General features: G+C 44.8%; 1 protein-coding gene across 1 annotated transcript in view; it reads left to right on the top strand.

Moving 5' to 3' along the window:
• The window catches only part of adamts3 (ADAM metallopeptidase with thrombospondin type 1 motif, 3), a 447,166-nt gene that overhangs the window by 20,945 nt on the left and 413,219 nt on the right, over nucleotides 1-13,002 (top strand). Inside the window, exons 3-4 of the mRNA XM_061981142.1 lie at nucleotides 3,831-4,111; nucleotides 4,154-4,237. Of these exons, the coding sequence (XP_061837126.1) occupies nucleotides 3,831-4,111; nucleotides 4,154-4,237 (365 nt within the window). The remainder of the gene's footprint in view (nucleotides 1-3,830; nucleotides 4,112-4,153; nucleotides 4,238-13,002) is intronic.

The raw sequence follows: 13,002 nt of genomic DNA, 5'->3' as shown, positions 1-13,002 counted from the left end.
TCCGCCACGTCATTATTTGTGGCCCACCACATCATTTATCTCATTTATCGTGGTCCACCACATCATTTATTGTGGCAAACCACATTATTTATTGTGGCCCACCACGTCATTAATTGTAGTCCGCCACTTCATTTATTGTGGCCCACCACGTCATTAATTGTGGCCCGCCACATCATTTATTGTGGCCCACCACATCATGTATCTCATTTATTGTGGTCCACTACGTCATTTATTGTGGCTCGCCATATAATTTATTGTGGCCCGCCACATCATATAATGCGGTTCGCCACATCATTTATTGTGACCCACCATGTCATTCATCTAATTTATTATGGCCCACCACGTTATTTATTGTGGCCCACCACATCATTTATTGTGGCCCACCACGTCATTTATTGTGGCCCGCCACATCATTTATTGTAGCCCACCACATCATTTAATGTGGCCCACCACGTCAATAATCGTGGCCCGCCACGTCATTTATTGTGGCCCACCACCTCATTTATATCATTTATCGTGGTCCACCACATCATTTATTGTGGCTCGCCATATAATTTATGCTGGCCCACCACATCATTTATTGTGGTTCGCCACGTCATTTATTGTGACCCACCATGTCATTCATCTAATTTATTGTATTCCACCACATTAGGGACGGCGTGGCGCAGTGGAAGAGTGGCCGTGCGCGACCCGAGGGTCCCTGGTTCAATCCCCACCTAGTACCAACCTCGTCATGTCCGTTGTGTCCTGAGCAAGACACTTCACCCTTGCTCCTGATGGGTTAGGGTTAGCGCCTTGCATGGCAGCTCCCTCCATCAGTGTGTGAATGTGTGTGTGAATGGGTAAATGTGGAAGTAGTGTCAAAGCGCTTTGAGTACCTTGAAGGTAGAAAAGCGCTATACAAGTACAACCCATTTATCATTATTTATTGTGGCCCACCACGTCATTTATTGTGGCCCACCACGTCATTTATTGTGGCCCGCCACATAATTTATTGTGGCCCACCACATCATTTATTGTGGCCCGCCACGTCATTTATTGTAGCCCACCACATCATTTATTGTGGCCCACCACGTCAATAATAGTGGCCCGCCACGTCATTTATTGTGGCCCACCACATCATTTATCTCATTTATCGTGGTCCACCACGTCATTTATTGTGGCTCGCCATATAATTTATTGTGGCCCACCACATCATTTATTGTGGTTCGCCACGTCATTTATTGTGACCCACCATGTCATTCATCTAATTTATTGTATTCCACCACATTTATTGTGGTCCACCACGTCATTTATTGTGGCCCGCCACATCATTTATTGTTGCCCGCCACACCATTTATTGTGGCCCACCACATCATTTATCATGGCCGCCACTTCATTTATCATGGCCCACGTGATCATTTATGCGGCCCGCCACGTCGTTTAATGTGGTCTGGCACATCATTTAAGGTGGCCCGCTGTATAATTTAATTTGTCCCGTCACATTATTCAACGTGGTCTGCCACGTCATTCAATGTGACCCCCCCCCACATTAATTAAAATTGGCCTAACAACATCATTCAACGTGGTCTTCCACATCATTTGTGGCCCGCCACATCATTTATTGCGGTCTGCCACGTTGATTATTGTGGTCAACCACATCAATTATTGTGGCCCACCACATCATTTATCGTGGTCCGCCACATAATTTATTGTGGCCCACATGATCATTTATGCGGCCCGCCACATTGTTTAATGTGGTCTGGCACATCATTTATTGTGGCCCGCCACATCATTTAAGGTGGCCCACTACATAATTTAATTTGTCCTGTCACATTATTCAACGTGGTCTGCCACATCATTCATTGTGGCCCCCCACATTAATTAAAATGGCCTGCAACGTCATTCAATGTGGTCTTCCACATCATTTGTGGCCCGCCACATCATTTATCGTGGTCCGCCACATCATTTATTGTGGTCCGCTATTTCGTTTATTGTGGTCCACCACGTCAATTATTGTGGCCCACCACATCATTTATTGTGGTCCGCCACTTCATTTATTGTGGTCCGCTACTTAATTTATTGTGGCCCGCCACATCATTTATTGTGGCCAACATGATCATTTATGCGGCCCGCCACGTCATTTAATGTGGTCTGGCAAATCATTTATGGTGGCCCGCTACATCATTTAATTTGGCCCGTCACATTATTTAATGTGGTCTGCCACATCATTCAATGTGGCCCCCAGATTATTTAGTATGGCCTTCCACATCATTTGTGGCCCGCCACATCATTAATTGTGGTCTGCTACTTCTTTTATTGTGGTCCGCCACTTCATGTATTGTGGCCCACCACATAATTTATAGTGGCCCGCCATTTCATTTATTGTGGCCCACCACGTCATTTATCGTGGCCCACATGATCATTTATGCGGCCCGCCACGTTGTTTAATGTGGTCCGCTACATAATTTAATTTGTCCCGTCACATTATTCAATGTGGTCTGCCACATCATTCAATATGGCCCTCCACATTAATTAAAATTGCCTGCAATGTCATTCAACGTGGTCTTCCACATCATTTGTGGCCCGCCACATCATTTATCGTGATCCGCTATTTCGTTTATTGTGGTCCTCCACGTCAATTATTGTGGCCCACCACATCATTTATTGTGGTCCACCACTTCATTTATTGTGGTTTGCTACTTCATTTATCGTGGCCCACCACATAATTTATTGTGGCCATTATGATCATTTATGCGGCCCGCCACGTCATTTAATGTAGTCTGGCAAATCACTTATGGTGGCCCGCTACATCATTTAATTTGGCCCGTCACATTATTCAATGTGGTCTGCCACAACACTCAATGTGGCCCCCAGATTATTTAGTATGGCCTTCCACATCATTTGTGGCCCGCCACATCACTAATTGTGGTCCGCTACTTCTTTTTTATTGTGGTCCGCCACTTCATGTATTGTGGCCCACCACATCATTTATAGTGGCCCGCCAATTTATTTATTGTGGCCCGCCACATCATTTATCGTGGCCCACATGATCATTTATGCGGCCCGCCACGTTGTTTAATGTGGTCCGCTACATAATTTAATTTGTCCCGTCACATTATTCAACGTTGTCTTCCACATAATTTATCGTGGTCCGCCACTTCGTTTATTGTGGTCCACCATTTCAATTATTGTGGTCCGCCACTTCATTTATTGTGGCCTGCCGCATCACTTATGCGGTCCGCCACGTCGTTTAATGTGGTCTGGCACATCATGTAATTAGAGCTGCAACAACTAATCGATTAAATCGATTAAAATCGATTATAAAAATAGTTGGCGATTGATTTAGTCATCGATTCGTTGGATCTATGCAATGCGCATGCGCAGAGGCTACTTTTTATGTTTTTATTTTCCATCCATCCATTTTCTACCGCTTATTCCCTTTTGGGGTCGCGGGGGGCGCTGGAGCCTATCTCAGCTACAATCGGGCGGAAGGCGTTTTAAATTTTATAAACCTTTATTTATAAACTGCAACATTTACAAACAGCTGAGAAACAATAATCAAAATAAGTATGGTGCCAGTATGCTGTTTTTTTCCAATGAAATACTGGAAAGGATAGAAATGTAGTTTGTCTCTTTTATCCGATTATTAATCGAAGTAATAATCGACAGATTAATCGATGATCAAATGAGTTGTTAGTTGCAGCCCTACATGTAATGTGGCCTGCCACGTCCTTTTAGGTGGCCTGCCACGCCATTTAACGTGATTCGTTCCGTTATTTGTGTGGGCAAACCACAATTGCGATATGGCCCTCACTAAAAAGGAGTGTGATGAAGGCATTGTGTTGCAGATCAGCTGACACGCAGGCTGAAGGAATACGGCCTGGTCACTCCCTTCAGCACCGACTCCCGCGGACGCTTCCTGTCGCACCTGCTGTCGGCGGCGCACAAGCAGCGCGTCAGACGGGAGGCGCCCACGCCCACGCCCACGGACCAGCAGCTTTTCTTCAACATCACCGCCTTCGGGAAGGAGTTCCACCTGCGCCTGCGCCCCAACATCCACCTGGTGGCGCCGGGTGCCACGGTGGAGTGGCACGATGAGCCGGGTCCGAGGAACGGGAGTCGTTACGAGGCAACGGCGAACCGGACAGAGGAGCGGGTACTACACCGGGAGCTGTTGAACACGGACTGCACGTTCATCGGCGACATCACCGACGTCCCCGGGGCCTCGGTTGCCATTAACAACTGCGACGGACTGGTAAGTCCTCCGCCCGCCTTCACCCCATCAAAACTTTTCCTTACAAACGTGACCTTTACCAAGGCGCCCCGGAACTTCGGACGTTGCCGAGCTTTTCTTTGACGTCAGCGTTTTTACAGCACATTGTTCTCCGAGATTTTCCCCACTGACGGATGGAGGAGCTTTTTGTACCGAACTTTGTCACGCTTCAACAGCCGCACCAACCAAGAGGCGCCCCCGACCCCCGGGAGCCAGCCTCTTCCCAACATAAAACTTAAGTGGTCTTTTGTGCCTCCGCCAACCGGACCTCCCCATCGGCCCTCATAAAACACTCCTGTGGTATTTTGGGAATGACCCGCGCCCAAATTTCAAAGAGTTGGGTGATGGCGCAGCACTAAACACGATATCTTATCTTTGCAATTCAGAAATATGGCGAAGCTATTAAAACTACCAGTCCAAGCAGGGACCGGTCAGCGTGGCGCCGATAGGAAAAACGCTTTGTCACTTTTGTGTCGGAATTCGATGGCATTTTAATGTGTTGGTCTTGCTATTGCCGGGTCCCGGGCGGTGATAAGAAGCGGCGGCAGAAAGTGCTCTGCGTCATTAGGCTAAATTCTCAATACAACCAACCGAGTGGACGGAATACCGTGCAGATTTATGTTTGCCAGTAAAACACATTCCTGTGTAGATTCGCCGCTAATGCACGGAGGTTTAGACCAAAGGCAACTGGACTTTGCTTGTGTTAGTCCTGGAAGGAGACATTTTATTAGCAGCGAAACGGACACATTTGTTGACGTTGAGGACAATTTATTGTGTTGAGTGAATTGAATTTACTCGTTTTCGTAAACACTAAAGACCATTCCTCTGTACCGAGGATGTCGTTGTGGCTTGTGCAGCCCTTTGAGACACTTGTGATTTAGGGCTATATAAATAAACATTGATTTATTGATTGATTGACCATTCATTCTTGGGCCGTTTTACCGAATCGGTGCCATTGGTTTGCTGCAACTCGCTAAAATCAACTAAAATACACATTGAACCACTCAAAATTAAAGTTAAAGTTAAAGTACCAATGATTGTCACACACACACTAGGTGTGTGGAAATTATTCTCTTCATTTGACCCATCACCCTTGATCACCCCCTGGGAGGTGATCAAGCAGCAGCGGTGGCCGCGCCCGGGAATTTTTTGGTGATTGCAAAGCAGGGAGGTAATGGGTCCCATTTGTATAGTCTAAAGCAGGGGTGCTCATTACGTCGATCACGAGCTACCGGTCGATCGCGGAGGGTGTGTCAGTCGATCACCAGCCAGGCATTAAAAAAATAGTCCTAAAAATGAGCGATCATAAATCTTCACTATGACGTCACTTTCGTCACTTGATTGACATTCACGGCACCCGAGGGTCTTCTGAGATGACGCTGGCTGCTGCCAGCTCATTAAAATTACCGACTGGAAGGCGAGAAACACTTTATTTCAACAGACTCTGGCGCCGTACCTGTCGTCAAAACTCCAAAGACCGACTGCACAGTTGCACGGTTGCGCTAACAAAATAAGAGTCTCAGAAAGCTTGCGTGCACAAGCTAGCAAGCTACGGAGTTTGCCGACAATGTATTTATTGTAAAGTGTATACAAAGGAGTACGGAAGCTGGACAAATAAGATGCCAAAAACCAACCACTTTCATGTGGTATTGGACAGAAAGGAGGACTTTTTTTCTACTCCATTCGAAAATGCGGACGTTATCAGCACCACTGTCAAATCAATGCAAGTCATCAGAATCAGGTAATACACCAACTTATATTCTTGTCTTCATGAAAGAAAGGAATCTATATGTGTTAAACATACTTGTATTATCTTTAAACACCTTTAACTTATTAACAATATTAACTATATGTGTTAAACATGCTTGTATTATCTTTAAACACCTTTAACTTATTAACAATATTAACTATATGTGTTAAACATGCTTGTATTATCTTTAAACACCTTTAACTTATTAACAATATTAACAATATGTGTTAAACATGCTTGTATTATCTTTAAACACCTTTAAGTTGTTAACAATATTAACTATATGTGTTAAACATGCTTGTATTATCATTAAACACCTTTAATTTATTAACAATATTAACTGTGTTAAACATGCTTGTATTATCATTAAACACCTTTAACTTGTTAACAATATTAACTGTATGTATTAAACATGCTTGTATTATCTTTAAACACCTTTAACTTGTTAACAATATTAACTATATGTATTAAACATTCTTGCATTATCATTAAACACCTTTAATTCATCAACAATATTAACTATGTGTTAAACATGCTTGTATTATCATTAAACACCTTTAATTTTTTAACAATATTAACTATATGTGTTAAACATGCTTGCATTATCATTAAACACCTTTAACTTGTTAACAAAAACATATATTTCATAAATAAGTAAATATAAATTATATATATGAATGAGGTAGATCCCGACGACTTGATCAATTGAAAAGTAGCTCGCCTGCAGAAAAAGTGTGAGCACCCCTGGTCTAAAGTATAAACAGCAAGGTATAGCGACATTAGCTCGGATTCAGACTCGGATTTCAGCGGCTTAACACTGTCTGATAAGATAATTACTAACAACTATGAACTAGGTTTACAGCATATGAAATACATTTGGCAACAACATGCACTTTGAGAGTGCAGACAGCCCATTTCAGGCACGCTAAGAACATATATTTTTCCACGATTTCAGCACTCAGGTTAACCATACCTAAATAGACACAAAATACTGCATTACACAAGACTACCCGAATGTACTCGAATGATTGAAAAAAATAAATGTTTTTAAGCTAAAGTATTGGTAAACACAGTTTATGTATAATCATTTACGTAAAACCGCGAGTAATGAATAAAGTTCTCATCAATTAATATATTCTGTAGACATACCCTCATTCGCTCTCTTTTCCTGAAAGCTGATCTGTCCAGTTTTGGAGTTGATGTCAGCAGGCCAGGGAAGCTAGGGTCGATATTCTTCTCTTGATCATCTTCGGTGGCATAAGGGACGGTGTGAGCCAAGACATCCAGGGGGTTTAGCTCGCTCGTCTGCGGGAACAAACTTCCGCCATTGCTTGCCGTGCTACCGAGGCCCTTTGTCCCTGAATTGCTCACACACTCCGGCAGATTCAATGGGGGTCTGGCGGCAGATTTCTTTGACTTTATCGTTGGAAATGCATCTGCTTTGAGTGTCGCAGGATATCCACACATTCTTGCCATCTCTGTCGTAGCATAGCTTTCGTCGGTAAAGTGTGCGGAACAAACGTCCAATTTCTTGCCACTTTCGCATCTTTGGGCCACTGGTGCAACTTGAATCTGTCCCTGTTCGTGTTGTTACACCCTCCGACAACACACCGACGAGGCATGATGTCTCCAAAGTACGGAAAACAGTCGAAAAAACGGAAAATAACAGAGCTGATTCGACTCGGTGTTTGAGAAAATGGCGGATTGCTTCCCGATGCGACGCCACGTTGTGACGTCATCGCTCTGAGAGCGAATATTAGAAAGGCGTTTAATTCGCCAAAATTCACTCATTTAGAGTTCGGAAATTGGTTAAAAAAAAAAAAAGGTCTTTTTTCTGCAACATCAAGGTATATATTGACGCTTACATAGGTCTGGTGATAATGTTCCCCTTTAATATTTGGTTACTGTCATGATGTGGAGGTGACGAACCCCAAGATGCAGAGATGACAGGCGGTGTACAAGAAAACATGGTTTTAATGTTCAAAAAAAGGTGACAACAAAAAGGCGCACAAGGCGAAGGCACAACTTAACGCAGGAAACAAAAGCTAACACTTAGCCTGAACTATGGACATGAAACAAAAAGTCGCTAACATTGATGCAACATCAAGGTATATATTGACGCTTACATAGGTCTGGTGATAATGTTCCCCTTTAACTTAAACAATCTGAGTGGGATAAAATGTCTATAACTCAGCATCAATACTTGAGCAAGTGTAAACTTAAAAAAACAAAACAAAACTATCTACACACTCCTTTCAATTGTTTGCCCCCCTCCTGACTGCAGTCCGAGCATAATGGGGAGATTCTTTCTAACAAAGACGAGCATCGAAAGCCCACTTTACTCACGAGAGATAACGGCTCATCATCCAGAATTATTTCCTCTGCAATGACTCTAGTTATCCCCTGGGATTTCTTTTTCTTTTCGTCAGTTTTCTTTAGAAATTCTTCATATTATTTACGGTGGTATTTTGCTAAATGCTTGATCAGATTTGTTGTATTAAAATGTCTTACAACTTTACCACCCCGCTTGACTTTATTGTGGCATGTTTTGCACTCCACCTCTCCATCTTTTTCGTTTTGTAGGGTAAAATAATCCCACACAGCTGACATTTTTACCGGTAACTTCCGCCCGCCTTTCGGAACCATGAACCGGCATCCGCTTCCGATTAGGACGGTTAGGACACAGACCTGTGGATGTGTTGAAGGTGTGCTGGAAAATGCGGAACGGAAATTAGGGAGCAGCAGAAAACTGGATCTGGATCGGCATTTTCCCATGCCTTACCGATACGCATTGTTTGGCAAATATTGGCGGCCGATCCGATCCAAATATCGGATCGGGACAACCCTAGTTTGAACTAAAATATTCATTGGCCCATCCAAGGGAACTTTATTTCATTTTTGTTGAAAGTTTCTAAACCGAAGAATGAAAGTAACTAAGGCGAGTATGGAATTTGGGACATGCTCGGACATGAGAGAGCATGAGGAGGTTGAGGTGTGGGGGGGGTTAGGGGGGTAGCGGGGGGTGTATATTGTAGTGTCCCGGAAGAGCTAGTGCTGCAAGGGGTTCTGGGTATTTGTTCTGTTGTGTTTATGTTGTGTTACGGTGCGGATGTTCTCCCGAAATGTGTTTGTCATTCTTGTTTGGTGTGGGTGCACAGTCTGGCGCATGTTTGTAACAGTGTTAAAGTTGTTTATACGGCCACCCTCAGTGTGACCTGTATGGCTGTTGACCAAGTATGGATGCATTCACTTGTGTGTGTGAAAAGCCGTAGATATTATGTGATTGGGCCGGCACGCAAAGGCAGTGCCTTTTAAGGTTTATTGGCGCTCTGTACTTCCCCCTATGTCCGTGTACCACTCCGTACAGCGGCGTTTTAAAAAGTCATCAATTTTACTTTTTGAAACCGATACCGATAATTTCCAATATTACATTTTAAAGCATTTATCGGCCGATATTATCGGACAACTCAACTAAAGAGCGTTCATTCTTGGGCCATTTTACCAAATCGGTGCTATTGTTTTGCTGCAACTCGCTAAAATCAACTAAAATGTCCATTTGTGGGGCGGTATAGCTCGGTTGGTAGAGCGGCCGTGCCAGCAACTTGAGGGTTGCAGGTTCGATCCCCACATCCGCCATCCTAGTTACTGCTGTTGTGTCCTTGGGCAAGACACTTTACCCACCTGCTCCCAGTGCCACCCACACTGGTTTAAATGTAACTTAGATATTGGGTTTCACTATGTAAAGCGCTTTGAGTCACTAGAGAAAAGCGCTATATAAATATATAATTCATAATTAATTTAAAAAAAAAATACACATTGAACCACTTTTAAAGTTAAAGTACCAATGATTGTCACACACACTAGGTGTGGCAAAATGATTCTCTGCATTTGACCCATCACCCTAGATCACCCCCTGGGAGGTGAGGGGAGCAGTGAGCAGCAGCGGTGGCCGCGCCCGGGAATCTTTTGGTGATTGCCAAGCAGGGAGGTAATGGGTCTCATTTTTATAGACTCGGCCGGGGTTTGAATTAAAGTGTTCATTGGCCCATCCAAGGGAACTTTATTTCATTTTTGTTTAAAGTTTCTAAACCGAAGAAGGAAAGTAACTAAGGCGAGCTTTTACCTCACAATTATCAATAAATGAAATATAGCATATATACGAGAGATGTCCGATAATATCGGACTGCCGATATTATCGGCCGATAAATGCTTTAAAATGTAACATCGGAAATGATCGGTATCGGTTTCAAAAAGTAAACTTTATGACTTTTTAAAACGCCGCTGTACGGAGTGGTACACGGACGTAGGGAGAAGTACAGAGCAGTTGCGTCTCCCAGTCATACTTTCCAACCCTCCCAAATTTCCCGGGAGACTCCCGAATTTCAGTGCCCTTCCCGAAAATCTCCCGGGGCAACCAATCTCCCGAATTTCTCCCGTTTTCCACCCAGACAACAGTATAGGGGGCGTGCCTTAAAGGTACTGCCTTTACGTGCCGGCCCAGTTTCACACACACAAGTGAATACCATACTTGGTCAACAGCCATACAGGTCACACTGAGGTTGGCCGTATAAACAACTTTAACACTGTTACAAATATGCACCACACTGTGAACCCACACCAAACAAGAATGACAAACACATTTCGGGAGAACATCCGCACCGTAACACAACATAAACACAACAGAACAAATACCCAGAACCCCTTGCAGCACTAACTCTTCCGGGACGCTAGTATATGCACCCCCTGCTACCCCTTACCCCCCACCTGCTTTTAAGAGTTAAATTAATGCTCACTTAAGTAATTTAGTCGTTGAGATTGAAGAGGATTAAAGTTTGAAAAAAAACCCTACATTTCTGTCCCTGAGTTACACTGAAGTGTCGTAAATATTGAAGATGTATTTAATCCTCAAGTAAGTCCCTCTCAATGAATGTGCCTAACGAACATAACGTGTGATTTTTTTGTAAAAACCCAAGTCAATTTATCGCGTTAAATGAACGTGACTTACGTTTTTTTGTAAACACTGACGACAATTTATCACGCTTAATGACGTCATGTAGGATTTTTGTAAACATTGAAGACAGTTTATTATTCTCCATCCATCCATCCATCTTCTTCCGCTTATCCGAGGTCGGGTCGCGGGGGCAGCAGCTTAAGCAGGGAAGCCCAGACTTCCCTCTCCCCAGCCACTTCGTCCAGCTCCTCCCGGGGGATCCCGAGGCGTTCCCAGGCCAGCCGGGAGAGATAGTCTTCCCAGCGTGTCCTGGGTCTTCCCCGTGGCCTCCTACCGGTCGGACGTGCCCGAAACACCTTCCTAGGGAGGCGTTCAGGTGGCATCCTGACCAGATGCCCGAACCACCTCATCTGGCTCCTCTCGATGTGGAGGAGCAGCGGCTTTACTTTGAGCTCCCCCCGAATGACAGAGCTTCTCACCCTATCTCTAAGGGAGAGCCCCGCCACTCGGCGGAGGAAACTCATTTCGGCCGCTTGTACCCGTGATCTTGTCCTTTCGGTCATGACCCAAAGCTCATGACCATAGGTGAGGATGGGAACGTAGATCGACCGGTAAATCGAGAGCTTTGCCTTCCGGCTCAGCTCCTTCTTCACCACAACGGATCGATACAGCGTCCGCATTACTGAAGACGCCGCACCGTTCTCACGATCCACTCTTCCCCCACTCGTGAACAAGACTCCGAGGTACTTGAACTCCTCCACTTGGGGCAAGATCTCCTCCCCAACCCGGAGATGGCACTCCACCCTTTTCCGGGAGAGAACCATGGACTCGGACTTGGAGGTGCTGATTCCCATCCCAGTCGCTTCACACTCGGCTGCGAACCGATCCAGTGAGAGCTGAAGATCTTGGCCGGAGGAAGCCATCAGGACCACATCATCTGCAAATAGCAGAGACCTAATCCTGCAGCCACCAAACCAGATACCCTCAACGCCCTGACTGCGCCTAGAAATTCTGTCCATAAAGGTTATGAACAGAATCGGTGACAAAGGGCAGCCTTGGCGGAGTCCAACCCTCACCGGAAACGTGTCCGACTTACTGCCGGCAATGCGGACCAAGCTCTGACACTGATCATACAGGGAGCGGACTGCTACAATAAGACAGTCCGATACCCCATACTCTCTGAGCACTCCCCACAGGACTTCCCGAGGGACACGGTCGAATGCCTTCTCCAAGTCCACAAAGCACATGTAGACTGGTTGGGCAAATTCCCATGCACCCTCAAGGACCCTGCCGAGAGTATAGAGCTGGTCCACAGTTCCACGACCAGGACGAAAACCACACTGTTCCTCCTGAATCCGAGGTTCGACTATCCGGCGTAGCCTCTTCTCCAGTACACCTGAATAGACCTTACCGGGAAGGCTGAGGAGTGTGATCCCACGATAGTTGGAACACACCCTCCGGTTCCCCTTCTTAAAGAGAGGAACCACCACCCCGGTCTGCCAATCCAGAGGTACTGCCCCCGATGTCCACGCGATGTTGCAGAGTCTTGTCAACCAAGACAGCCCCACAACATCCAGAGCCTTAAGGAACTCCGGGCGGATCTCATCCACCCCCGGGGCCTTGCCACCGAGGAGCTTTTTAACTATCTATTTACCTTTATTATTCTCAAAGAACATAAACTGTGTTTTTTTGTAAACATTAAGACCATTTATCGTGCTCAATGACGTAATGTATGATTTTTGTAAACATTGACGACAATTTGGTGCCATGTCGTCCGAAGGTAGGTGTTTTTTTCGCGATGTACAGTACTTGTCTTTCGTAACAAATGACATGTGTGTATTTGTTGAAATTCATTACAATTTATCGTGTTAAATGAACCGAGGGTTGAATTTTTTTTGTAAACTCGAAGACAGTTCGTGTGAAGTTACCCTCGACCAGTGTTTTTCAACCTTTTTTGAGCCAAGGCACATTTCTTTCATTGAAAAAATGCGGAGGCACACCACCAGCAGAAAACATTAAAAAATGAAACTCAGCAGCCGATATTGA

This window comes from Nerophis lumbriciformis, linkage group LG20 (genome assembly GCF_033978685.3).
Source record: "Nerophis lumbriciformis linkage group LG20, RoL_Nlum_v2.1, whole genome shotgun sequence".
Taxonomy (NCBI): Eukaryota; Metazoa; Chordata; class Actinopteri; order Syngnathiformes; family Syngnathidae; genus Nerophis; species Nerophis lumbriciformis.
Note: the sequence above shows the minus strand (reverse complement) of the source record. Positions and strands in the feature narration are given on the sequence as shown.